Below are 24515 nucleotides of genomic sequence, written 5' to 3' on the forward strand. Positions count from 1 at the left end.
AGTATTTGTATGATCTTTGAGTTTACAATGATTATCATGTATTCCGTAGAAAATACTCTTCCATATATAAACACGAAGATGGCGTCTTAAGACACAAAGTATTAGCTATTACTTGCGAATGATAAATTTGATATGGAAGTGATATGATAATTGATAGATACTAGTTCCTCAAAAGAGGGTTTATACCAACTCCTAGTTCCTCAAAAGAGGGATTATACTAACTCCTGGATAGAACGAAAAAGAGACTGATAAGAAATTTACATATGCCTGTAAGGCTGTAACTAGCTAGCTTAACTCAAGAGTCTGCAACTTCAAATTCACTTCTTCTGGCTCTATGTTCTCTGATTTCTGAAATGTTCTAAGACTTGTTGGAATCATTCCCGGGACCTTTCGGTTTGGGGATTGCCCAATCGGGCCAATTAGCAGGATATTTAACTTGAACTTCATAGCCATCTGAAGATGAAGATGAAGATGATGAAGATGATGAAGAAGGGAAAGTCAGTGGATGATTAACAGCTCCCAAAGCTTGGTTCACATTTGCTCTCTTCTTGCATTGTTCTTCTTGGCTTCTATCAACAGACAGTTGAGTGCTAATGTTGTTACTCTCTCTTGGAGGATTCTCGTGCTCGTCATCGCTTTCATCACTTATCATCATCGAGTCTGCACAAAAAAAGATTAGATTCAAAGAAAATGTCTGCAAAGATCTAATCAAAACACTTTGGCACATACAATAACATTAAAATATTTTATATACCTGTGACATTGTTGTTCACATTCTCGTTCCCATCATGACCAATGAGATTCTCAGTGTCTCCAATCCCTGACATGACAGGAGTTGCAGTACCAGAAGCTGCAACCTCAGCATCATAGACAGATTTCAAGAACGAACATTCTGTCTCAACAACGCCAAATCTCTTTGCTAATTCAACAAACTTGCTCCCCATTTCCTCCACATCTTCTCTCAATTTCCTTCTCGCCAACAGAAGCTCTTGATTCCTTGTCTTCAGCTCATCAATCGTGCCCTTTCTCTCACTCTCCATCTTCTTCATCTCCTCAAACATCTTCTTATACTTCTCCTTCTCGCTTCTCACTCTCTCACAATCCTCCAACAAGCGCTTATTCGTCGCCTCGGGTTCCTCAGGTTTGCTATGAAGATACTTCTTCATGATCTCATAGCTCTCCTCTGCAAGCTTAACCCTATCCTGAAGACTTTCGTAGTCTTTTATCAGAATCTCATTATTCTCCTTCAGGATTTCATACTCTGTTGTCGTTATTACCGCTTGACCAAACATACTGTTTCTCTCCGGCGAAGCGAATTCATCCTTGACAGTAGCCACCAACAAGTTTTTGTTCTTCTTCTCAGATTTGTCGGTCATGACTTTTGAGACCTTAACCTGGAACAACAACAACAACACAAACAAACTCAAGCTGTTTTCTTTAAGAGCTTAATCATTCCCTTTTCGGAATTTTTAGAGATTCTCGATTCTAAAAGAAAAGCCCTAAATCCAGATTTTTTCTCAGAGCTTTATAAAAGGAAACAAAAATCAAAGCATTTCTCAGGAAAAATTTCAAGCATTTCATAAAATTCCCTCTTCCATAAAAGGATTTCCAGCATTTTCTCCACAATCTCAACCAAAAAATGTAAACTGAGAGTTAAAGGAGAAAGGAATTTTCCACAGAAAATCGTACCCAGAAAGTTTCGTTATCAGTCAAGATTCAAAACACAAGAAGCTAAGAATGTGCAACGATAGAGAGCTTTTCTTAACAATCTTAACGGAAATGTAAACACAGAGAAAGAAAGGAGGAAATATTCCAGAGAAATTCTTACCCAGATTCTCTTATTTCTTCGTTAATCGAGGGTTTAGTACGACACAGGAAAGGGAAAATCCTAGAGACAAGAAGAAGCAAAAAGCCCTAATAGAAGAGAAATGAAAGCGGGAACGCGAAAGGGCAAAGATTAATTTAACTAAAGTTATTTTGTTGTTAGGGATAGTGTTAAAATTTAACTTAATTCAAACCTTCGTGCGTCCATCATTAGAGGCTGATCAAACATATAGTAATAGCAATTAGGGATTTTTTTGTGTGTCTTTGGTCAACAAACAAAGTTTGACAAGTAGAGCGATTTCCCCAGAGACAAATTAATGAATTATACCCATTTTTGGTAATCATGTTTTCGCGTTTATTTGGTAAGAGAGTTTACATGAAATTAAAATCAAAATAAAATTCCCAAAACATCATTTAAGATTACAGAACTTAGTCTATTTCTCACGGTCAATTCACCGAATTTTCAATCATCTATTCATCTTTATTCTTTAGTAGTATAGAACTTATAGAATGGTTAAGTGAGGCTGTCTTTTGCCGGTAAAGTGAGGCTCGTTGCCTCCGTTATCTACGGTATGGTTAACTTCTGGAGTTCAGTCTTCTCTCTTCCTAAGAGTTTTTATGTAAAAATCGACTCTCTATGTGCTGCTTTCCTTTGGAAGAACAAGACTTGCTCGGCGAATGGAGCAAGAGTTGCCTGGAAAAACGTTTGCAAACCGAAGGCTGAGGGTGGCCTTGGTATTCGTTTGTTGGAGGAGTTTCAGACGGTTTTCCGTTTGAAGCTCATTTGGAACTTCTTCTCGAAATCGGGTTCTCTCTGGGTGGCATGGCTTCGGGCTCATATTTTCCATCGGCGGTGTTTTTGGCAAACCGAAGACGCCATCAGATTCTCTCCTACGGTTCGGAGTATGCTCCAACTAAAGCACCGGTTGGTAGACTTCATGCGGTGTGATATTGGAAATGGGGAGAATGCTTCCTTTTGGTTTGATTATTGGACGGAGCTTGGACCATTGAGTAGGTTCTTCGGAGAAAGAGGGCCTCGACAACTTCGCTTGCGGCTTCAAGATAAGGTCGTTCACGCCACTAGGCATGGCGAATGGCGTTTGCCTGCAGCCAGATCCGATCAGGCGCACGATTTGCAGGTCATTCTAACATCTACCTCTCCTCCCAGCGCTGCTCGCGGTAGCGATCGCTATCTATGGCGAAGTGCTTCAGGTACTTTTGTGCAGGATTTCTCTTCTAAGGCTACTTGGAATGCTTTGCGGGTGACCGCTCCCACTGTCGCTTGGCATAAGTCGGTGTGGTTTAAGGAAGCTATTCCCCGCTGTACCTTTATTACCTGGTTGTCCATGTTATCTCGGCTCCCCACCAAAGACAGACTCTTGAATTGGGGAATGACTGTTTCCGACCAATGTGTCTTATGTAGAGCAGGGCCTGAATCGCATGACCATCTGTTCTTCGCCTGCTCTTTCTCCTCGGACCTATGGACTCGTTTTGTAAACAGAGTATGCGCTCCTGTTCCTCTCTCGCTTCGTGCTGTAGTTGCATTCATCTCCTCCAGGAATCACTTCTCTTCAGTGGGACTGAAGTCTGTGTTTAAGCTTCTGCTTCAAGTCGTTATCTACGCTATTTGGAGAGAGCGCAACTCTCGCATTTTCAAAGACTCCAGCTCCCCTGTCCCAGTTGTTCGTGCTTCGGTGGATAGAATGCTTCGGGATCGTCTCCTCTCCTTCCCGCCGATTTCTACGACGTCTCCCTCCCTTCTTGAGTTATATTTCCAGCATCTTGGTTCCATAAGCTAACGGATGTATCCTTAATCTTCTTCCTAATCTTTTTCTCTTTCTCTTCTTGTAATAAGTGATCCCTCACAACTATGTAAAATCTTGAAAATGGTATGAATCTTAACATGTTCGACCAAAAAAAAAAAAAAAAACTTATAGAATCAAAGAACAATTTGCTAGAAATTCTACATTCTGGTCAAAATTAAGTAAATGGGAAAAACAGTAAATTGATAAGATAGTTGTCGGACACTTTGAAAGTGTTATTACTTTTTAACCCCTCATTCTTTTGTTAGGAGTCTTTCTTTCCGTATGGAGTTTCTCTTTCATCATTTTTTTCTGTTAACATATAAATTATACAACTACATAACTTATTATCATACTATATATTTTATTAATATGATAAATGTTATGTTATCTTGCTAATACTAATTTTACATTAATAAAAGATATGTTATCTTGCTAACACTAAATTTGTATTCGCTAATAATTTATTTAATGTTTCTAATATACTATTTTTATCCGCTAACAATTTATTTATCATCTCTAACATAATATTTGTATTCGCTAACATGTTATTTATTTTCAAAACATTGAAACTTAGTTAGAGGTAAGACATTGGCAGCTATCTACGTTTTACAGCAAATACATTTGCAGCTATCTAGGTTACTTTAAAGTATAATATTAATTTGTTTAACGCGATACAAATAAATTTAACATGTTAACAACTTATATATTGCACTAAAACATCTGCCTAGAATCAGTATCCATGGCGACGAAAGGGAAATCGTCGACGACTTCTCGAATCAGTGCCATCTCTGATTCAAGATTCTCGTTCCACACCTCGCAGATTTGTGTCGAGTCGTCCTCTGGAAACATTGTCATGATTTGTGATGAATCTTGATAGATCTAGAGCAAGATTCGATCCGGTTTGCGGAACTTAAAAAAAAAATCAATCATTACTACCATTAGAGCACAGAGAACAAAATCTGAACAGGTACGTATTGAAACATTTGAGCAAAAAAGACAACATTAAATTATAGTTTTCATCGCTGTCTATGCTTCAAATTGTAGTGAGGGAAAGAAAGAAATAGGTGAGAGAGAGAGTGTTCGTCGTTGTAGGCTTCGAATTGTAGTGATGGAGGGAACGAGATATCTGAGAGAAAGTTAGAGGAATAACTAAATAGGGGTAAGATTGTATTATTAAAAAATGCACAGTTCTTGAATAATTGTTTTTCCCATTTATCTAATTATGAATAGTAACAAGGTCATACGGTACATTTACTTTAGAAAGTACAGTAAAAACTCTATAAATTAATAATGTTGGGACTTTGATAGTTTATTAATTTATAGAGTTATTAATTTATAGATTTCAAAGAAAAAATATTATTTATTTTCTATTAATTTTTAAAAATATTTTTTTTAAACATTATAATCTTTAACAAAATCTTTCTAAAACTAAAAATAAGTTCTAAGAAGATTTTCATTTAAAATAAAATTAAAACATCACTAAACTCAGATTTTAATAGATTATCTCATTTATATGTTTATATTAGATTCTGTTTATGGTAATTATTAATTTATAATATTAGTGGAACCACATATTTACATAGGAGTTTTGTTAAAATTATTATCTTATTATCTTATCGAATTATATCATATTTTGAACTGATCCAACTCGGAACCATGAAAAATTATTAATTTATTGTGTTTATTAATTTATCGAGTATTAAATTATAGAGTTTCTACTCTATCAGTAATTTTAAAACCTGATTTACGAATGGCAATAGAGTAATTTGTTTAAGGATCTTAATAGTACCTGTATATGTCTACTTCATATATCAGTAATAAACTAATAATCCTTATTAAACCAGCTTTAACTAGTAATAATTGCAACAACCCCATTCCTCATTAATCTTTTCGAATTTCATTATTTATTGGTTGGTCGATAAAGCACGGATTACACATTACACTTGCCAAAGAGAATAATTAAAAAAAAAAACATATTTCTAATTCTACTTACTTCGCATTCCATTCCAACGAGAGGAAGAAGATGAAGCTGAAATGGGAATCAATCTCCATGCTTCACCAAAATGTGTTACTCATCAAGCTCGTCTCTGCTGTTCTTATAACCGGTCTAGCTTTACGTTTCTTCGTCTTTCGCTTCGGCCAAATTTCTCCAGTTCAAGTGTCGGTGAACGGAAACTCCGATGCCCAGATTTCGCCGCCTTCGGTTATCTTATCTGATAACGAGGATCTAATTCCCGTGGGTAAGATTTTCTTGTTAGCAAAAACCAGATTTTCGCTGGGAATTAGCCATTAATTCTGAGATCTAGGGATTTAAAGAGAATTTTACAAGTCTGCAACATTTGGAAGAAACTTGAAATTGTTTTTATGAAAGTTACAGTGTAATATATGATGTCTGGTTCATGCCAATTATCATTTGATGATCCAATTTGACCGTCTGTGAATTTGTCATATTATCCGGATTCAAAATCCTGTGATAATCTGATCATTTAGTTCAAGCCTCCTCAATAATGTCATGGTTTTGATTCGTTTGTTTGAATCTATTGTTTATGATTGTTTCTGCAGCTATATTAATCCAGAATTTATAATATGTGATGATTCTTATCTGGGTTTTTGTTGATAGTGTTTCAGAGTAGCTGTGTTCTTAGTGAAACCTTTAGGTAATGATAAGAAGAATCTGATCTCTGATTTTGTTTGTTTGGTATCAGATATTGAGGTGGAGAAGTGTGATCTCTTCACTGGGAAATGGATCAAAGACCCTTTAGGACCAATCTACACAAATGGTTCATGTGGTATTGTCATAGATGGTCACCAGAACTGCATCAACAATGGTCGGCCTGACTCCGGTTTTCTCTACTGGAAATGGAAGCCTAACGACTGCTCCTTGCCTCGTTTCGATCCTCAGAGATTTCTGCTACTCATGAGGAATAAATCTTGGGCTTTAATCGGTGACTCCATTTCACGTAATCATGTCGAGTCTTTGCTTTGCATGCTATCTACAGTAAGGTTTTTATCGGTTGCTTGCTATCTATTTTTGCAGACTTTGAAGAAAAACAAGATTTGTAAATGTCTTAAAGTGTTTTCTTTTTCCATGTTTTCAGGTTGAAAAACCTGTTGAAGTGTACCACGATGAGAACTACAGATCAAAGCGTTGGCTTTTTCCTTTGCACAATCTGACAATATCCAACATTTGGTCACCGTTTCTCGTTCAAGCCGACATATTTGAAGACTCAAACGGTGTCTCATCAGCTGCAGTCCAGCTTCACCTCGATAAACTCGACAAGACATGGACTGATCTGTTTCCAAGCCTTGACTATGCGATCATCTCCTCCGGGGAATGGTTCTTGAAAACCGCAGTCTACCACGAGAATGCTACTATCGTTGGCTGCCATGGCTGCCCGGAGAGTTCTAACATGACGGATTTAGGATTTGACTATGCCTATAACACATCCTTGCGCCATGTTATGGACTTCATCGTGAGATCTAACACTAAAGGCATGATCTTTTTCCGCACTTCGATACCTGATCACTTTGAAAATGGGGAATGGCATAACGGAGGGACCTGTAAGAAAACAGAACCGGTTAGCGAGGAGGAAGTCGAGTTGAAAGTTCTGAACAAGATCTTGAGAGATGTTGAGATTAGTCAGTACGAGAGGGTGGTAGAGGAGGTGGGTCAAGAGAGCTTGAAATTAAAGCTTCTGGATTTTGCTGGAATGTTGCTAACTCGACCCGATGGGCATCCCGGTGCGTACCGAGAGTTTAGGCCGTTTGATAAGGACAAGAACGCCAAGGTACAGAACGATTGTCTGCATTGGTGCTTGCCTGGTCCGATTGATTACTTGAACGATGTTATATTGGAGGTCATAGTGAATGGTTGAACAGGGAAATAACCGGTTTGATTGTATCTTAGTAAATTGGTAAATTGGTAAAGTTGAAGAGGTTTTGGCACAGGAGTTAAAGAGTTCATTAGAAGAACTGAAAATCATTTAGGTTCACGAAAGCTATTCTTATGTATCAAATTTTGTAAAGCATGGTTTACTATTATGTGCAAACTCGTTGAGATTGTGAGTGTATTAAAGTAGTGATCTTCAGATAATATTGTGTTCTAAACCGGTTTTGGTATGTTGGTTTAGTTATTGGGAAATTCGAACAGTCAAAATTCAGAAAAGTTAAGAAAGTCGAATATCGAAAATCGTGCTGAGTATATATACTGCGTCACCCTCGGACGCCAAGTGACTATTAAATCCACAAAAGTATTCATTTTGAATTTTGAAATTTTGACCGTTGCTTCTTCTTCCTATATAATGCACATGATAGCTCCAGACGCTCTACCAAATCTCAAACCCTAAATTTCGAAGCCTCCATTTCTCTCTAATCTTCGCTACTCTCTTGCTCAATTTATCACATGGCGACAGTCGCAGATCCTGCTCCGACGAAGAAATCGAGAAACAGCAGAAAAGCGTTGAAGCAGAAGAATGAGATCGTCGAGTCACCGTCATTGTCATCAGTCTCAGCCAAGGGGAAAGAAGCGAAGTCGTTCGAGAAAGATCTGATGGAGATGCAGGCGATGTTGGAGAAGATGAAGATAGAGAAGGAGAAAACGGAGGATCTGCTGAAGGAGAAGGACGAGATCCTGAGGAAGAAGGAAGAGGAACTCGAGACGAGGGATGTTGAGCAGGAGAAACTTAAGGCGGAGCTGAAAAAACTGCAAAAGATGAAGGAATTCAAGCCTCATATGGTATAATTTCTAGATCTAGTTCTGGCTCCTTTTTTTTTTTATCAATTTAGGTTCTGAACATATTGGAATGGGTTCTAGATGATTTTTGTGATGGATTCAGCAATTGTAATTAATCAGATTGATTATGTAGTTGATGGATGACTCGCTTGGTAAATATTGCTTGATAGTAGTATTGACGCAGATCTTAGATTTGTACAAATTGTTCATGATCTGTTTTCTGTTTTCTCCTTTACAGTTTTATTGTTTTATCAACCTGCATCATGATTGGTTTGATTTCTATGCTTGTGTTTGAGATGTTGAATTGTTTATTTGGTGGCAAGAAAGTTAGATACAGGTTGAGATGCTGAGAAATAGTTGATTTGATTTGTTACATTTCTCTGCGTATTTGGTGATTGATTTGGGAAAATTAATGTTGTTCCTCAGAGTTTTGCTTTCGGTCAATCTTTGGCACAAACTGAAGAAGAGCAGAAGGGAAAGAAGAAGAAGAAGGACTGCCCTGAAACAAAGAGACCATCGACACCATACATCTTGTGGTGCAAGGAGAATTGGAACGAAATCAAGAAGCAAAACCCAGATTCTGATTTCAAGGAGACCTCGAACATTCTAGGTGCTAAGTGGAAGACCCTGAGTGCAGAAGAGAAGAAGCCGTACGAGGAGAAGTACCAGGCTGATAAGGAAGCTTATCTCCAGGTGATTACAAAGGAGAAGCGCGAGAGGGAAGCCATGAAGCTTCTGGAAGATGAGCAAAAGCAGAAGACTGCAATGGAACTGCTTGATCAATATCTCCACTTTGTTCAGGAAGCTGAACAGGACAACAAGAAGAAGGCCAAGTAAGAACCTGACTACATTCCACTTGCTTCATGCATAAATTGATTTGATAGTAATAGTAGGCAAGAAAACTTACTGCATTTCGTTTTGTAGGAAGATAAAGGATCCCTTGAAGCCTAAACAGCCCATCTCTGCTTACCTGATCTATGCAAATGAGAGGAGGGCTGCTTTACGTGAAGATAACAAGAGCATCGTGGAGGTAAGTAAAGAATTCGGAATTGTCTTTTCTTTAATGTCATTTGAAACTCTTGAAGCTAAGTTTTGTGGATGAATGGTGAGTATAGGTTGCGAAGATGACTGGAGAAGAGTGGAAGAACTTGACTGAGGAACAGAAGGCTCCCTACGATAAGGTCTTGTTCCATATCAATGCTCCACTTCATCGTAGCCATTGTTTCAAAAAGTGACAACTTTTTAAAATATAACTAATGTGTGCATGTTCTGGAACTTTTCGTACAGATGGCAAAGAAGAACAAGGAGATATACCTGGAAGCAATGGAAGGGTATAAAAGGACAAAGGAGGAGGAAGCCATGTGCCAGAAGAAAGAAGAAGAGGAACTCATGAAACTCCATAAACAAGAAGCACTCCAACTTCTCAAGAAGAAGGAGAAAACCGACAACATCATAAAGGTTTCTAACTTACCCAGTATATTAGTAAGAAAACATTTTTTTGTGGCTAAAACTCAGTCACTAACATATAATGCATGTGTTATTTTGCAGAAGAAGAAAGAGACGACGAAGAACAAGAAGAAGAACGAGAATGTTGATCCTAACAAACCAAAGAAGCCTGCTTCGTCATACTTACTCTTCTGGTACTATAAAACCCTGAAACCACAAATAATCTACTCCAATCTCAAATCTGTTCTAACTGGTGTTTGCAAATGTATACAGCAAAGACGCAAGAAAGAGTTTGTCAGAAGAGCATCCTGGGATCAACAACTCAACTCTTACCGCCCACATTTCATTGAAGTGGAAGGTATAAACACAGGTCATCAAATAGAAAATATTAATGAGTACAATGATTTTTATTCATTATTAGTTGTGAAAACTGATTTTATTGTTCTGGGGAAACTTGTTTTACAGGAACTGGGTGAAGAAGAGAAGCAAGTTTACAATGGAAAAGCTGCCGAGTTAATGGAAGCGTACAAGAAAGAAGTGGAAGAGTACAATAAGACCAAGACTGCTTAGTAGAGAAAACTAACTCCAGCAGTAGAAAGAAGAAAATGAGAATGTTCAAGTTTGCTCATATTGAACACTCTCTCTCCTATGCAAAAATGACTACTTTTTCTAATTTTTAGGATTTGAAACATGAGGGTTGTTTTCTTCTCTCATCCTTCTGTGAGAAAGAATCAAAATCTTCACTTTCTTTTGATATCGGTTGCCGGAGTTATTCTTTAGTTAAATCAAACTTGATACTCACTAAGAATCGAGCTTCAAATCACCAACTTACTTAAATCGAATCGTGGAAAAACGTGTGGAAACATGTGTTAATCTCGGCCGTTGGATCGAACTGAAAATCCACATCGAAAACGGGAGAGCTTCCTGTGGAGGTATTTGTGGAGATCAATCCCGTAAAATCCGACGGTCCAGAATTTCCCACGTGGGAAAACGTTCCACCGCCGTTGCCGGGATCTCCGTTGATGGAGTCGTAAGAGTAAAACGGCGGCGTAACGGGGAATGAGAAGCCGTCGCCTTCGATCCCGTTGGTACGGACAGTAAGATTGGTTCTGAGATTGTCGAGAAGATCATTATGGTAATTTTTGACTGTGGGGTTGGGCTTATTTTCTCGCTTCTCCGGAGGCGGGATCCTCTGTGAGCAAGTGTGTGTTCCTTTGTACGTCACTTCGAAGATCGTCGGATCACCGTCCGATCTTTGGACTTGTTTGGTCGCCCAACAATTCTGTGTGTTGCGAAATGTGCATCTGTAATAACTCCTGCACACGAACAAAACACAACAAATTAGTCGATTAGTTTCCTCTTAAACACAATACATGATTTTAATCCGATCTGTTAAGTATTCGAATAGTGATTTTAAATTACCGAATTACATGTATCATTGCCAAAATATCGCAAATCTATCCAATATTCAATTTATATGACTTTTTTATTTAGATAGTAGTCATTTTAGGTACATAAATTACTTGTATCTGATCCGTATCTGCTATTAGACTATGATATTACCCAATCTTTTTATAACAAAAAATGACAGCCCCTTAACATGGTGATGATTAATGATGATGATAATGATTTACCTTGGATATTTAGCGCCCAAAATGTCTTTTCGGCCATATTTTCTCCAACTAAAGACATCATCATGAGGTCCTTCTAAGCCTCTCTCTGGGCTAATTCTAACTTGCTCTGTCCACTTTGGCAACATCTTCCTGCAATATTTTATTAACTTTCAGATCCATAATTCAAAAACAAAAGAAAAGGTAAATTTTACTTTATTACATTCTAATTAAAAGCTAAATCCCGTATCAAGTTCAAATTTTTTTACCTCTTTTTATAACTTAAGTAGTAATCTTTCGATTCCCCATCAAGAAACTCTTGGCTTCTCGGACTTCCGGAAATAGACGTCGGAGATTCTAGTACTTTACCGGAAGTAGCTACTAAATTTGCCGCAAGCTCCACCGGCTCCGTCGTTGGATTGTCTTGTATGGATCCATTAACCATCAAAATAGCTTTCTCGTAGGAAGAAACAATCTCATGTAAGAGAGTCTCCTTCATCTCCGTTGTGAGACATGAAGAAGAAGAAGACGACAACGAAGGTGGCGCCGAAGGAACTGCTCCGAGCTGAGCTTGAAGCTGCTTTGCCGCCTTTAGTCCATGAAACAGCTCGGTTAGCAAATTCTTCTGTTTCTGATTTAACATTTCCATCGTAAATTTCAAATCTGGTTAGGCCTTTTTTCGCTTGGTTTGGTCGGTCGCTTCACAATTTGATACTGAAAGGGTGAAAAGGTGAGATTTTTGGTATTTATGATGATGAGAATGTTTTGGGGAGGTTATGATTAGATGAAGAGGATGAAGAGTGTTCTTTTGGAATATGGCTTTGTAATTGATGAAGAGGATGAAGAGTGAAGAATGTGTTTGAAATTTTGACCAAGCGATCAACAATTATATAAAGAGAGAGAAAAAAAATTCAAATGTGAGAAAAGTCTTTGGTCTTCGTTAAGGAAGTATATATAGTTTCAGAGTACATAATATGGTGGTGTGTTAAGTGAAAGGGTCAAATGCTGACCAATTCAAAGTTAGATTTATTTTAGTTTAACCAAGTTAATTACTTAAAAAATATCAATGGATTTTCTAAATAATTATAATAATTGGACTGTACCTTTCAATATACTTCCCATTTCAAATCATGGCTTCATTGACGTAGTTAAGATTCTTTTCAATATTTTATCAGCAGAAAGTTTAGTTATATATGTTTTTCATCAATACCAACAAAAATATCTAACACTATACTTTTTAACTAAATATTATCTATAGACTAATTAAAAGCTCCCAAAACATTAAAAATAATTAGTATCTCACAAAGATTTTATCTAATTTCTTACGCTCACGACTTGATTGATGTGCACTATGAAAATGTTATCTCAGTCCTGTGCATTAAGCTCACGAAAACTTGGTTCTGTATGAAAACACACTCACAACTACATTACACGAAAATGCATTAAGCTCAAAAACACATGCACAACTAAAAAAAGGATGATAAAACTGTTCCAACATTATGACTGCAAATTTCATCATTAGCTTTGAAAATTTCTTGACTCGATCTAATGTTCGCCACGATATCAGCAATATTTTCATATGAATGTTTGCCATGAGCTATAGCATAGTGGATAGCTATAGCATATACATCATTTGCATGATTTTTCAATATTTTTTCCGAAGTTGCTTTAGTGCTTGCCACATTCTAAGGGAAAATACTCGTTTAATTCCTTAAGTATTTGCAATCAATTGATTTATTCCTCAACTATTGTGTGTGCAAATTTATTCCTCAACTATAAATTAACTTTGCAAAATTAGGCTCCAAAAATTTCAATGCTAAACAGAAAACAAAAATCGTTAAATTAAATTTACCAAAATTCTTTTTATCATTTTTTTCTCGGTTTTGACCCAAAGTAAACAAATCATCTTTTTTTCCCAATTTTTTTTCCATATTCTACTGATTCTTCGATTCAGTCATCGTCCCCAATCTCAATCCTCTCTCTCTTCATCCTTCTCTCACACTATCTCCCATTCTCCAGCAAACCCAAGGACCCACTTGCTCCCAAACCAAACATCATCTACTCCCCAAATGATGTCGTTCTCCCCATTACCCAGAAACGAACCATTCCCTTCCTCCAAATCTCCAATCTATAGTACCTGAGCTAAGAGTCTCCGACGATTCGGCCTCCACCGTGTCGTTTCAAGTCACGATGTTCCCAAACATTTGGCGGCACTTTATCGACAAATCCAGAAGCTTTAAGCTCATACTGTAGCAGCTGGAGATCAATTCCAACATTTTATTATTCACATTCGAAGTTACTCGAGAAGATATCTAGAAATTTCAACTTAAGAGAGAATCAAATTCTTCCTCATCGTTTTAAAAGGAGTTTTGTCCGTCGACATATGCAGTTCTCTCCTCTGTTATTGTGTCCATCGCTTGAAGAGAGGAGTCACATGTTGTTGATTGAAGGCGCAAAGCCGCAAATAATGCTTGAGAGCAGCGACGATTACTGGTGAAGTTGATTTTTTGCGTTTAAGCCGAGAAGAAGAGAATATATTTTGTATATGGTCAAAATCGAAGGAAAATATGATTTCAAAGATTTTGTGAATTTAAATTTAATGATTTCAGTTTATTTTTTAACGTTGACACTTTTGGAATAAATTTGCACATACAATAGTTGAGGAATAAATTAATTGATTGCAAATACTTGAGGAATTAAATGAGCATTTTCCCAACATCTAATGACCAAAATCTGCACGTTTTATAAAGGCACACTTATTGTTATTGTTATTTGTAAATAACTTTTCCCAAAGTTTTGTATCATTCGATATAACAATCCCTTTGGATCAAACAAACACAAGAACTAACTTTACTAATAACAGGCTCATTGGATGCATGTTGAAGTTCATACCTCTAATTTTTACAAAAACTTGCCCCTTTATATATTATAAGCACATTTTTAAAATTTAATTCCAATGTAATAATTTCTAAATGGCGTAACTCGACAACATCAAAAACTATGTCTTTGGTTAGACTTAGAATGAGATGAAGACGGTTTGACACTTCCCACAAATGATTTTTCTTTGAATAAATTCTTCAAAAACTTCAACTCTTTCACACATAGATCTATGTGTCGTTCGCTCCACTTACTACAATCTTAAAAAGTCATATTTTTACTTGGAATATAGTCATGATTTTTTTTTTTGTAAGTAATTAATCTCTCATATGTTTTTTTAAGACTTTACGAGCATCTCTAATTGGAGAGAGAGCACCAGAAAGACATATTCTTATATCAATATTTGGGCCATAAGGCCCACCATCATAAAATTTGGGTCATTTTTTCTTCCGCATAAAACCAGCCGACTTGCGCCGAGAGATTCTTTCTTCTCTTACAGACTGTTGCAGCCAGTGTCTTTCGTAGAGATTGAAGGTTGCTCATCGTCTTCTTCGATTTTTTAAATCTCTGTCTTCGACTTTTTTTATTTTTTCTGTGTTTCACAGTGAAACCCTTCGTTGGCAATTCGAGCAGTACGGTTAAATCCTTTGAAGGTGTCGTCTTTGCCTATAAGAACACCGGCCGATTCAAAGGACACGATACTGTGCGTCTCTTCTTCTCTTCTCCTGCCTTCTTTGTTGTTGCTTGCTAATTCCTGCTTATAATGACATCTTTCTCTGTCTCTAGAGATGCTATATGTTGCCTTAGCGATTACAGTTGAAATGATTTTTTTTTTTTTGTAGAATCCGATTCCTTGTTTTAGTTTCATTTGTAATGGCATCGAAAGATGCTTGCAATCCAAATAACTCAATAGACCGTGTGAATGGATCACAGAACATAGAAAATTACCAACAGGCGTTTTGAATTCAACTTTGGACATAATTGCAGAAATGTTCACTCTTAGCGAGCTCGAGCATACACTAAGAGTGCCTCCGCATCTCCTTAACCACCCCCTCGAAGATGCCATTAAGTCGGTGCTTCAAAATCTGTTCTTGGACAAGGTTTGTTTGTGTTTTTCTGTTATGTTTTTCCATTGCCTGTTTATTATACACACTCGCTGATTTCATCAGATTGGATTTGTGTGTATTAAAGGTTTTGGCAGATTTGGGACTTTGCGTATCTATATACGACATTAGATCAGTAGAAGGAGGTTTCGTTTTACCTGGAGATGGTGCTGCGACTTACAAGGTTAGATTCAAATCAAGGATCGTTTTCTCACACTCTCTCTTCTTTTATCAGATGATTTTTCGGACGTTTTATGCTTTTTTCTTTCCTTTTCTTTGTGATTTGTAGGTGAGATTTAGAATGGTAGTGTTTCGTCCATTTGTTACTGAGGTCATAGCTGCAAAGTTCAAAGAATCTGATGCCAATGGCTTGCGCTGTGAGTACTACATTGGACTGAAATTTTCTTTAAGAGTCTACTGTGGATATTGGTGACTTATAAGTTAGCTTATACTTTTGATACTTATGGCTATTTTACACACTTATGATTCATCTATAACTGGCAGTAACACTTGGATTCTTTGAGGATATTTATGTGCCTGCTCCACTTATACCTACACCTAACCGCTGTGAGCCTGACCCTTACAATAGGTATGAATAATGTGTCCTGCAGTTTATGGAATATGAGTATGAGCTTAGTACCTACAGATCTGTATATTTCACTGCAACACAAAGTACAATGTTTTTTTCTTCTTTCTATTTGCAGGAATCAAATGAGATGGGTTTGGGAATTTGGGGAACCGAAAGAAGACTATATTATCGACGACTCTTGTCAGGTTAACTTTTGGTTCCTCATTTTGTTTCTTTAAGCCTGAATTTTTGAAAGTTTCGTCTTTTATGATCTGATGTTTTATATATGGCAGATCAAGTTTCGAGTTGAGAGCATCAGCTATCCAACAGTTCCAATTGAGCGAACCGAAGGCTCAAAGCCTTTTGCTCCTATGGTGATCACTGTAAGTTTGTTCGTAAAGCTATTCCACTTGTATTTGCATAATAACAATAAAGTTTTGGTTTGCCCCTTTTCGGTCCAGTAATCTAATCTTGTGAAATGTGCAGGGGAATATAGATGATGATGGCTTGGGTCCTGTTTCTTGGTGGGAGTCTTTTGACCAGATTGATCAAGAAGAGTGAGACCTGAGGCTGAGCCTACGTATTCTCAAACTGAAGCAAAATCCTGTTCTGATCAAGACTAAAAGTTTCTTCAAACTTCTTTCTCCCCGCCTAATATAGAAAGTTAGGAACACAATTATACCAAATTGTTCTTAGATCCTAGTTCAGTTACATTGTTGTTGGTCATGAGATTAATGTTGAGCTAATGTAGATCCAATACTGAAACATATTCTTCTTCTTTTATGGGCAAAATTCTGAAACTTTCAGTTGACTTTAGCAGATTCAAAAGCATTTTGTATGGGCTTATATCTTCTCATAATGGGCCAGGTATGATGTAAGGCCCAACGTTATCAATTTCAAGGCCCAAATAATTGATAAAACATCTCTCTCTCGTCTAGAACTCGCGCCTCGCGCTCTTCTTTTGCTTTCGCCGGAGTAGAGATATCGGCGAAGTCCTCCGTAGACAATTGTCACCTGTAAGTCTCCATTAGTCTCCCACAATTAACTTGCATGCGATGGTTTTGTTGTCTTTTAGGTAAACTTCACTTATTCAATTGATTTCTAAGTTTTTTTTTTTCTTGCGTTGCTCTCGCATTAGGTTTGTGCAGCTGAAATCGTTCTAGGTCTTCGAGATGAATCCGGCGAATTTTCAGGCTCCAAATCCTCCGTTCCACTGGGATCCGATGCTACCTCCGGATCCGCCTCGTTGCGGTGTGTTTTGGAATGCAAAGAACATAATCGATCAGCTAAAACAACTCCATGATACGTTTAACCTTGCAAAATCAATGTAAGAAACGAAACCCGAAACTTTATTTTCTTGTCGCAGTTTTTGATTTTTGTAGATAATTACAAATATCGAATCAGAGTCAATCTTGATCTGCTAAAACACATTCGCGAATACAAATTCATAGTGAGAAGGAACTGGATGCATTGAGGACGATCAAAGATGCCAAAATTTCAGTGGAAACTGTGGAACAAGTAGAGTGTTTGAGATATCTACAAGATATGGAAATGGATTTAGGACAGCAGGAGACACTTTCAGTGGAAGCTGCTAACTCCTTGATGCCTACCTTAAGAACACAGCTTGAGCCTTTTAGTTTTGTTGTTAACGAGAACTGTCCATGGGAGGAGAAATCTGCTGCAGTCAGATTGACTTGCAAAATGAAGAAATCGAAAAGGAACAAACTGTGGAAGAAACGAAAGAGACGGCGTGTTGCAGAACTGCGTGCTAAGGTTGGATTCGAAAGCTCTTTGTTTAGCTTTGTATCACAGTATTTGAGTTATTGACGCCATCATCATCCTGATGATTTTGGTTTCAGGAGCCTGAAAGATTTGAACACGCTGATCAAGAGGCTGATGAATGGAGAGAAAAGGAAATGGCCAAGGACATGGCAAACAGAAAGGTAATATCAGTGTGGATTTACCATAAGGATATGTGTTTTTCGTTTTGGTATCTGAAGGGTCTGTCTATTTTTCAGGTCGACGAGATGAAGGCAATTGAGAAGATCAAGGCAAAACGAGAGCGAAGGAGATTAGAACCCGAGGTGAGACTTATAAAGCTATCTCAGACATCATAGGTTTCATAGAAAGTTTTGTATAATCATCGTTGAGTTTTTCTTATCGGTTCTTTTACCTCAAACAATCTCTTGGCTTTCAATGTTTTCAGCTTGAACTAGCTCTAATTGTTGAGGAAATGCAAGAGTTACGTTCCCTAAGAATCGAAAAACTGAAGAAGCAAGGTATGTCAATAATCTGAAGTTAGTAGAATGGTTTCTAAAACCAGAGTCTGACTAAAGTAAACGGGTTATATGGACACTATGCAGGGCATTTTCTTCCGGAAGAAGATGACAAGTTCTTCGAGAGTGTTCGTGCTGCGGTGGAGCAAGAGGAAACCCAAGCTCAGTTTCTAACCAACACAGAGAACGAAGAGAATGTCATAACCTCCGAGGAGGACATTACTCTCACCACCGGTAACAAAAACAATAAAGACACAGATAAAGAAAGCAATGCTGTTGCAGCTTCTTCTGAAAAGACAATGGAAGCTCCTTACAATGTTGGCGACAATGTGTCCAGTTTACCGGTCGAGATGTATCACTACTACTACGGAAGCAATTTCGAAATGGGTAGACTTATTGAGGTAGGGTTTAATTTGAGTCTCCATCTCTTTTATCATCTATTGAAGTGATTCAGCTGATTTATGGTTTACATATACAGATCAGACGAGAATGGGATGCATATCTGAGTACCAGAGGAAGGTAAGTTTAGCATTTTCTATAATTCTCATAATCTAGACAAGGTTTTGATGATTGTCTCACAAGAAAAAGTCTTGATTCTCTCTATACAGCCGGATTCCTGGAAATTGGGTGCAGCCTTCGCCGCCAGCTAATGAGATTTGGGCTTCATGTCTTGTTAATAACTCGCAAGAAAGACCCTAGTTAGTCGCTGATCGGATTCTAGCTGGTTTCAGCCACCACAACACTAAGTCATAAAAAAATAGGTCAATTTTCAAGAAAAACTGATCTTAGATCCTCAGTTCAGTTCCATTGTTGTTGGTCGTGAGATAATAATATTGATAAGAGTTTCCCCATTGTTATTCTACCCAGATTTAAAGGCCTATCGTGATGACATTTGGGCTCACTTCAGTCAAACCTACCTATCTTTCTCTCGCAGGCTGTTGTAGTGGCAGTGTCTTTCGCAGACGATGAAGTAACCTTCGTAGTACGGTGAAATCCTTGAAGCTGTCGTCATTGCCGATTCAAAGGCTGCGGCTTTGTGAGTATCCTCTTCTCTTCTCCTTCCTTCATTGTTGCTTGCCAGTTTCTGCTTATAATGATATCGTCCTCTGTCTCTAGACTCTTAGAGATGCTAAATGCTGCTTTAGGAATTACACCTGAAATGATAATTCTCGTAGACTCAGTGTCCTTATTTTAGCTTCATTAGTAATGGTTAAGTTCGATCAAGTTATCTCCATAGGTGAAGAGGCTGCTACTAGCATAAGAGTTTACGTTGTCAGATCCTAAGAAATTCGAAAACTCAATGTAGTTTCATAATATACATGTAGCAAAGGCGTTATTGTTAACAAGTCAAAATCAAGATGAACAATTACTTTCGTACATAGTAAAAATGTCAAATTCTTCACAATCGATTTGTAAAGACTAGTCACGGAATTGACATTTTTTAGCCTTACTATGGTTTGCTAAAGATATTTTTGATTTTTGTTTGATCTGGGGCATAGAATCTTGTGTGTTTGGAACATATTGATGAAATTATTTCGGCCAGGTTAAATCTTTATTTTGCCTCTTTTGTATCCGTCTTCGTTTTCTCGGATTCACTAAGCTCTAACCTTTGCCCTTATGATATAGAAGCTTCAAATGCTTTCTCCGTGACTTTTAGAATGCATAATTTTTCTTTACCACTTTCTGTGGTTATCTATTCGGGTTCTATGTTTAGGAATTAAAGCACCTGAATCTAGTTTTGTTCTTTTGCAACTGTTTTATGATGTTTCTGCTTGTGAGATTAGATCCAAGCTTGTGCAACATCTTAAATCTATGTAAAGAAAGATGTTTATTTGTTTGTCAAAAGTTACTATGTAGCCTAACCAGTGATTTGTTTTTGTTTCTCATTCTGTGTAGTGAAAACATGGCTGGAGAAGGTAAAGGAGGTGTACCGAGAGATGTCAAGATTGTAAAATCTCTGCTTAAGTCCATGGGTGTGGAGAACTACGAGCCCCGTGTGATGCACCAGTTTCTCGAATTATGATAACAAGTATGTGGTCGATGTGTTGACTGATGCTCAGGTTTACTCAGATCATGCTAGCAAATCTACCATTGACTGTGACGATGTGAAGCTCGCTATTCAATCCAAAGTTAATTTCAGCTTCTCACAACCACCTCATAGAGAGGTATATATATCCATTGTTGTCAATTTCTCATTTTCGGTTTCTTGTTATTTAGGTTGTATTGTCTGCAAATAGATGTGATATGATTAGTAACTTGGTAATTGCTATGTGAATGATTAGAGAATTATCCATCGTGATTTTGAGTAGTGAGCAATATCCTTTTTTTTGGTTTTATTGTGAGCAATATCCTTGTGACCATAGAAATTCATTTACCAAGAAGATGATCGTGTCAAAGTCTACCCAATCCAAGTCGTTGGTTTCTGAGCTTTTTTTTTTTTTTGTTATTAGGTACTTCTACAACTTTCTGCAAGCAGGAACAAGATTCATTTGCCAAAATCGATTGCAGGACATGACATATTGCTTAGCCCAAACTACCAGCTCGTTATTCCAAAGAAGACAGCTTCAACAGAACCTGAGGAAACAGAGGATGATGCAGAAATGACACAATCATCTCAGGAACTACAAACTCCAAAGACAAATTCCTCAAAGAGTCTCTTTCCCTCTCTATAGACGAACCAAATAAACAAATGTAAAGAGGAACCAAAGATTAGTTGTTAGTTTTATAGCCCATTATGTGTAAAGTTAAAATCTTTTGATTTAATGTCTCAGCTTTGTAGATTCGCAATGCTCTCTAGTTGCATTATTCATTATTATGTGAGTTTCCTCGTCGTTTCCAACATAATTGAACTGTTTAAATAAATATAATGGTTTGTTTACTACCTGTAATTGACTAAAAAAATATCGCTGATATAATTTGATGAAATGTATTTCTCAATACATAATGCGATTTTCATTGCTAACTACAGTATAGCAATTTTTGTGAATTTGGCTTTGATAAGTGAATTTCGAAAATTAATTTCTTCGATACATAGAAGAATAAATTTGGAACTACAGAGAAGGGTAATTTGGGAAACATAAGGTTTCCGTCGTCCTCTTCCTCGGAACATTTCCCGTTCACATCATTTTTTGTCTTCTTCCCTTATTCAAAACCCTAAAAAGCTTCACGCAGGGTTTAAAGGAAAAGACTCTTCAACGTCCTTTTGTTTGTTCATCCTTGCTCTCTCTCTCTTTTTCTGAAAACTCATTGGTAAGCTTATTCCATTTTCCTCTTACACCAAATCCTGCTTTGGTTTCGTTTCAAAGATTTAATCGTAATTAGTCTGGATCTAATTGTTGAATCGCTGCGATCTGCAAACCCTAATTTCGAGGGATCAGTGCATTTTTGCAGACATCACATCCTCAGAACCAGTTTTTGATTAAAGATGAACTCACTCTCCGTTCGAGTCTCTAAGCTTCTCAGATTCTCTCCGATATCTCCTCTGGGTATCTCTCTCTCTCTACGTCTTCTTTCCATTACCACTCAGATGTCTGCTTCTTTTTTTAATTGCTAAACCCTTAATTTCTTGGAAATGTGTTTGATTTATCATCTGTTTTCTTCTTGTGTGTTATGTGAGTGTAGCAGTAAGTGCTGAGAAAGGCTCAAGATTGTGGTTCTCTACTGGTCCGATCGATGAAGGTGTGGAAGAAGATTTCGAAGAAAACATCTCAGAGAGACCTGAGCTTCAGCCTCATGGTGTTGATCCCCGTAAAGGTTGGGGATTTCGCGGTGTCCATAGGGTAAAAATGACTCATCTCTTATACTTATTGTTAACAATTGTTTAGCTTGAAGAACATTAGAATCAAATTAGGCTTATCCAACTGTTCAATTGCTTGTTTCCATTAACCCATTTGTTCAGTCCTAAATCATGCCCTGAACTAGTGTAAACCGATGATCGAATCATAATTCATGACCTTGTTGCAACATCATTTCTTCATCTACTTGTGTTCACATTTTCATCTTCTCTGTTTCGGACAGGCGATAATTTGTGGTAAAGTAGGGCAAGCACCGTTACAGAAGATCTTAAGGAGCGGGAGAACAGTGACGATCTTCACGGTAGGAACAGGAGGCATGTTTGACCAGAGGCTTATGGGAGCAACAAATCAGCCAAAACCAGCTCAGTGGCATAGAATCGCCGTGCACAATGCGGTGCTTGGCTCTTACGCTGTCCAAAAACTCGCTAAAAAGTAAGCTTTTACTACATGGTTAAACTATCATAAACCAAGCAATGAATTGTGTTAAACAATTGTTATCAGTTCTAACCCCAGGTCATTTAAGATGTAAAATTGTACATATCAACTCTGAGTTCACAAATCTCTTGCCATGTCTTTTATCTGTTTCTTCTCTATTTGCTCGATTCATTATGGTGTCAAGTTAATGAATTGGAGGTGAAGGTGTTGGTTTTTATATCTAAACTTTGTTACTGGTGCTTTGTTACAGCTCATCAGTGTATGTGGAAGGTGATATTGAGACTAGAGTGTATAATGATAGCATCAGTAGTGAAGTCAAGAGTATCCCTGAGATTTGCATTCGCCGTGATGGTATGTATGTTCATGTTGTTGATCCTGATCATCGGTTTTATCACTGGTTTCTTGCTGACATACGATACTTTTGTGTTTTTTTGTAGGGAAGATTCGGTTGATCAAATACGGGGAAAGCATTAGCAAAATCTCTTTCGATGAACTAAGTAAGTTATCATTATATCTTATTCAGCTAAATGTTCCATTAAAAAAGAGAGATTTTTTTTTTTTGTTGTTTAATCTTTGTTCGTCATTTGACAGAAGAAGGATTGATTTAAGTCGGAGCAGGAATATTCCGGTGGCCGGAGGGAAAAAGGGAATCGACAAACAGTTTGGTTGTCTTTGTTTTGTCCATTGTGAGCACCGAGTTCCTTCGTATGTAGTTCAGGGGCATTTATGTAATTTCGATCAAAACTAGTGTGTTGATGTGTTCATTAGTTTAGTTTTACTAAACTTCCGGTTAACCAAATCTACGGTTATTTAGGTTTCACTGCAATGAACGAGAAGAAACCCGTGTGATGTGATTTTGAAACGAAAAATAAAGTGAAAACGAGAGAGAAACAAAGAAGAATTTAAAATATGTAAGGCAAGATTACGAATTGGGTTAAAGGCCCACGAAAAACGGTGAGACAAAGTTGTTGATCTCAAAAACTTTTGGGGCCAAGTTCGTTTGATATTTGACAAACATGGTTTCGTCTTTCGAGGAAATAAACATTTGTGTTGTGGTTTCGACTGATTAGCGGTAGTAATACAATAATTTTATTCGTTTTTTTTTTCACTGACTTTTTTTATTAAGCCAAAAAGAATACATAAGTCGACAGAAAACGAAAATATCTTCGGAGACAAAAAAACCTATACATGGGAATCAAAGCCCCATACAAAAAGAGAGATTGTAAAATCAACGAAAACGGTATAAGAGAATTGAAAACAAAAACTCCATAACACTAAAACTGAAACTCCGAGCAAGAATAGTCCCGAGATCGAATACCCAACCTGTAGACACCAGAGTTGCACCAAAGAACCAGAGCCTTGAGAAGAGCTATTCCAACAGCGACCATCGATGACGAAAGCAGGACCAAAAAAGACCAGAGACCAGAAGCTAAAACCATCATTGCCACTCCAAAAGGCCAAACGAACTTGAGATGACCGAGTCTCAAGGATATAAACCTTGAACTTCGATTGGGGATTCATCAAAGAAGATCAAAAGCGTACAAGCTATATCCACTTACAGATATATAGCAAGGAATGGCAAGCGGCATTCCGCCAGAGCAAAACTGAAGACCAACCCACTGTAACGCCTTAAACCCAAATCCAAACTCCAAACAAGCCAGAGCCGAGCTAGTAGATGCGTCTACAACGAGCTACTAACCAAAAGACAAACCCCAAGATTAAACCTCAACGCAAACCATAGCACAAAAGAAAGGGCAAAACATGGCTAAGAAACACACGGAGCCAAGCTAGCAGCCCAAACCAGAGAAGCAGAGGCAAAACAGATCTACACCCAGCTCATACAACCACTTCGCACAAGAAACCGTCGATGTAAACCTATCTATACCACCACCACCAGAAACGACAAGTCGCAGAAACGAAAACCTACCGAAGACCACTGATTATTCAAAGCCAAGGCCTTGGAGCTTCCGCAACAACTCGCCATACTGGAGTCCTCACCACAGCGCCGCGGAGAAGAACAGAAGACACATCCACTTCACCGCTGC

General features: G+C 37.7%; 7 protein-coding genes and 1 pseudogene across 9 annotated transcripts; 6 read left to right on the forward strand and 2 right to left on the reverse strand.

The window, feature by feature from the left end:
• Positions 1 to 281: 281 nt before the first annotated feature.
• On the reverse strand, positions 282 to 1924 carry LOC18014725. Its single transcript, XM_006396894.2, has 3 exons — positions 1829 to 1924; positions 755 to 1394; positions 282 to 660 (listed from the first exon to the last, which is right to left on the reverse strand). Exons 2-3 carry the CDS (start codon positions 1374 to 1376, stop codon positions 359 to 361), a joined length of 924 nt encoding a protein of 307 aa, XP_006396957.2. The 5' UTR covers positions 1377 to 1394; positions 1829 to 1924; the 3' UTR covers positions 282 to 358.
• Positions 1925 to 5583: 3659 nt separating this feature from the next.
• Positions 5584 to 7714, forward strand: LOC18014726 (protein trichome birefringence-like 23). Its single transcript, XM_006396895.2, has 3 exons — positions 5584 to 5869; positions 6335 to 6627; positions 6728 to 7714. Exons 1-3 carry the CDS (start codon positions 5653 to 5655, stop codon positions 7502 to 7504), a joined length of 1287 nt encoding a protein of 428 aa, XP_006396958.1. The 5' UTR covers positions 5584 to 5652; the 3' UTR covers positions 7505 to 7714.
• A 245-nt stretch (positions 7715 to 7959) lies between these two features.
• Positions 7960 to 10415, forward strand: LOC18014867 (high mobility group B protein 13). Its single transcript, XM_006396896.2, has 8 exons — positions 7960 to 8364; positions 8788 to 9194; positions 9286 to 9391; positions 9477 to 9542; positions 9649 to 9819; positions 9910 to 10001; positions 10081 to 10165; positions 10273 to 10415. The coding sequence occupies exons 1-8, from the start codon at positions 8032 to 8034 to the stop codon at positions 10375 to 10377; spliced, it is 1365 nt and encodes a 454-aa protein (XP_006396959.1). The 5' UTR covers positions 7960 to 8031; the 3' UTR covers positions 10378 to 10415.
• Positions 10416 to 10565: 150 nt separating this feature from the next.
• Positions 10566 to 12223, reverse strand: LOC18014868 (probable WRKY transcription factor 41). The gene is made up of 3 exons (XM_006396897.2): positions 11687 to 12223; positions 11442 to 11570; positions 10566 to 11123 (listed from the first exon to the last, which is right to left on the reverse strand). Exons 1-3 carry the CDS (start codon positions 12064 to 12066, stop codon positions 10640 to 10642), a joined length of 993 nt encoding a protein of 330 aa, XP_006396960.1. The 5' UTR covers positions 12067 to 12223; the 3' UTR covers positions 10566 to 10639.
• Positions 12224 to 14755: 2532 nt separating this feature from the next.
• LOC18014869 (DNA-directed RNA polymerase III subunit RPC8) lies at positions 14756 to 16730 on the forward strand. 2 transcript variants are annotated; one of them, XM_024154295.1, is made up of 9 exons: positions 14756 to 14828; positions 14900 to 14997; positions 15282 to 15394; positions 15486 to 15581; positions 15687 to 15774; positions 15902 to 15986; positions 16102 to 16171; positions 16259 to 16348; positions 16452 to 16730. In XM_024154295.1, the coding sequence occupies exons 3-9, from the start codon at positions 15284 to 15286 to the stop codon at positions 16524 to 16526; spliced, it is 615 nt and encodes a 204-aa protein (XP_024010063.1). In that variant the 5' UTR covers positions 14756 to 14828; positions 14900 to 14997; positions 15282 to 15283; the 3' UTR covers positions 16527 to 16730. The 2 variants fall into 2 exon arrangements, with proteins under 2 accessions (XP_024010063.1, XP_006396961.1); XM_006396898.2 differs by having other exon boundaries at positions 14796 to 14997.
• Positions 16731 to 16911: 181 nt separating this feature from the next.
• On the forward strand, positions 16912 to 18990 carry LOC18014519 (U11/U12 small nuclear ribonucleoprotein 59 kDa protein). The gene is made up of 9 exons (XM_006396900.2): positions 16912 to 16981; positions 17104 to 17292; positions 17417 to 17738; positions 17825 to 17908; positions 17984 to 18049; positions 18172 to 18244; positions 18329 to 18642; positions 18720 to 18760; positions 18850 to 18990. The coding sequence occupies exons 2-9, from the start codon at positions 17138 to 17140 to the stop codon at positions 18938 to 18940; spliced, it is 1146 nt and encodes a 381-aa protein (XP_006396963.1). The 5' UTR covers positions 16912 to 16981; positions 17104 to 17137; the 3' UTR covers positions 18941 to 18990.
• A 1154-nt stretch (positions 18991 to 20144) lies between these two features.
• Positions 20145 to 21032, forward strand: LOC18014520 (annotated as a pseudogene).
• A 296-nt stretch (positions 21033 to 21328) lies between these two features.
• LOC18014772 (single-stranded DNA-binding protein, mitochondrial) lies at positions 21329 to 23303 on the forward strand. 2 transcript variants are annotated; one of them, XM_006396903.2, is made up of 7 exons: positions 21329 to 21490; positions 21632 to 21726; positions 21863 to 22020; positions 22259 to 22467; positions 22721 to 22821; positions 22908 to 22967; positions 23062 to 23303. In XM_006396903.2, the coding sequence occupies exons 2-7, from the start codon at positions 21666 to 21668 to the stop codon at positions 23076 to 23078; spliced, it is 606 nt and encodes a 201-aa protein (XP_006396966.1). In that variant the 5' UTR covers positions 21329 to 21490; positions 21632 to 21665; the 3' UTR covers positions 23079 to 23303. The 2 variants fall into 2 exon arrangements, with proteins under 2 accessions (XP_006396966.1, XP_006396967.1); XM_006396904.2 differs by having other exon boundaries at positions 21361 to 21490; positions 21619 to 21726.
• Positions 23304 to 24515: the final 1212 nt, after the last annotated feature.

Source organism: Eutrema salsugineum, unplaced genomic scaffold, assembly GCF_000478725.1.
Source record: "Eutrema salsugineum unplaced genomic scaffold, Eutsalg1_0 scaffold_3, whole genome shotgun sequence".
In the NCBI taxonomy this organism is placed as follows: domain Eukaryota; kingdom Viridiplantae; phylum Streptophyta; class Magnoliopsida; order Brassicales; family Brassicaceae; genus Eutrema; species Eutrema salsugineum.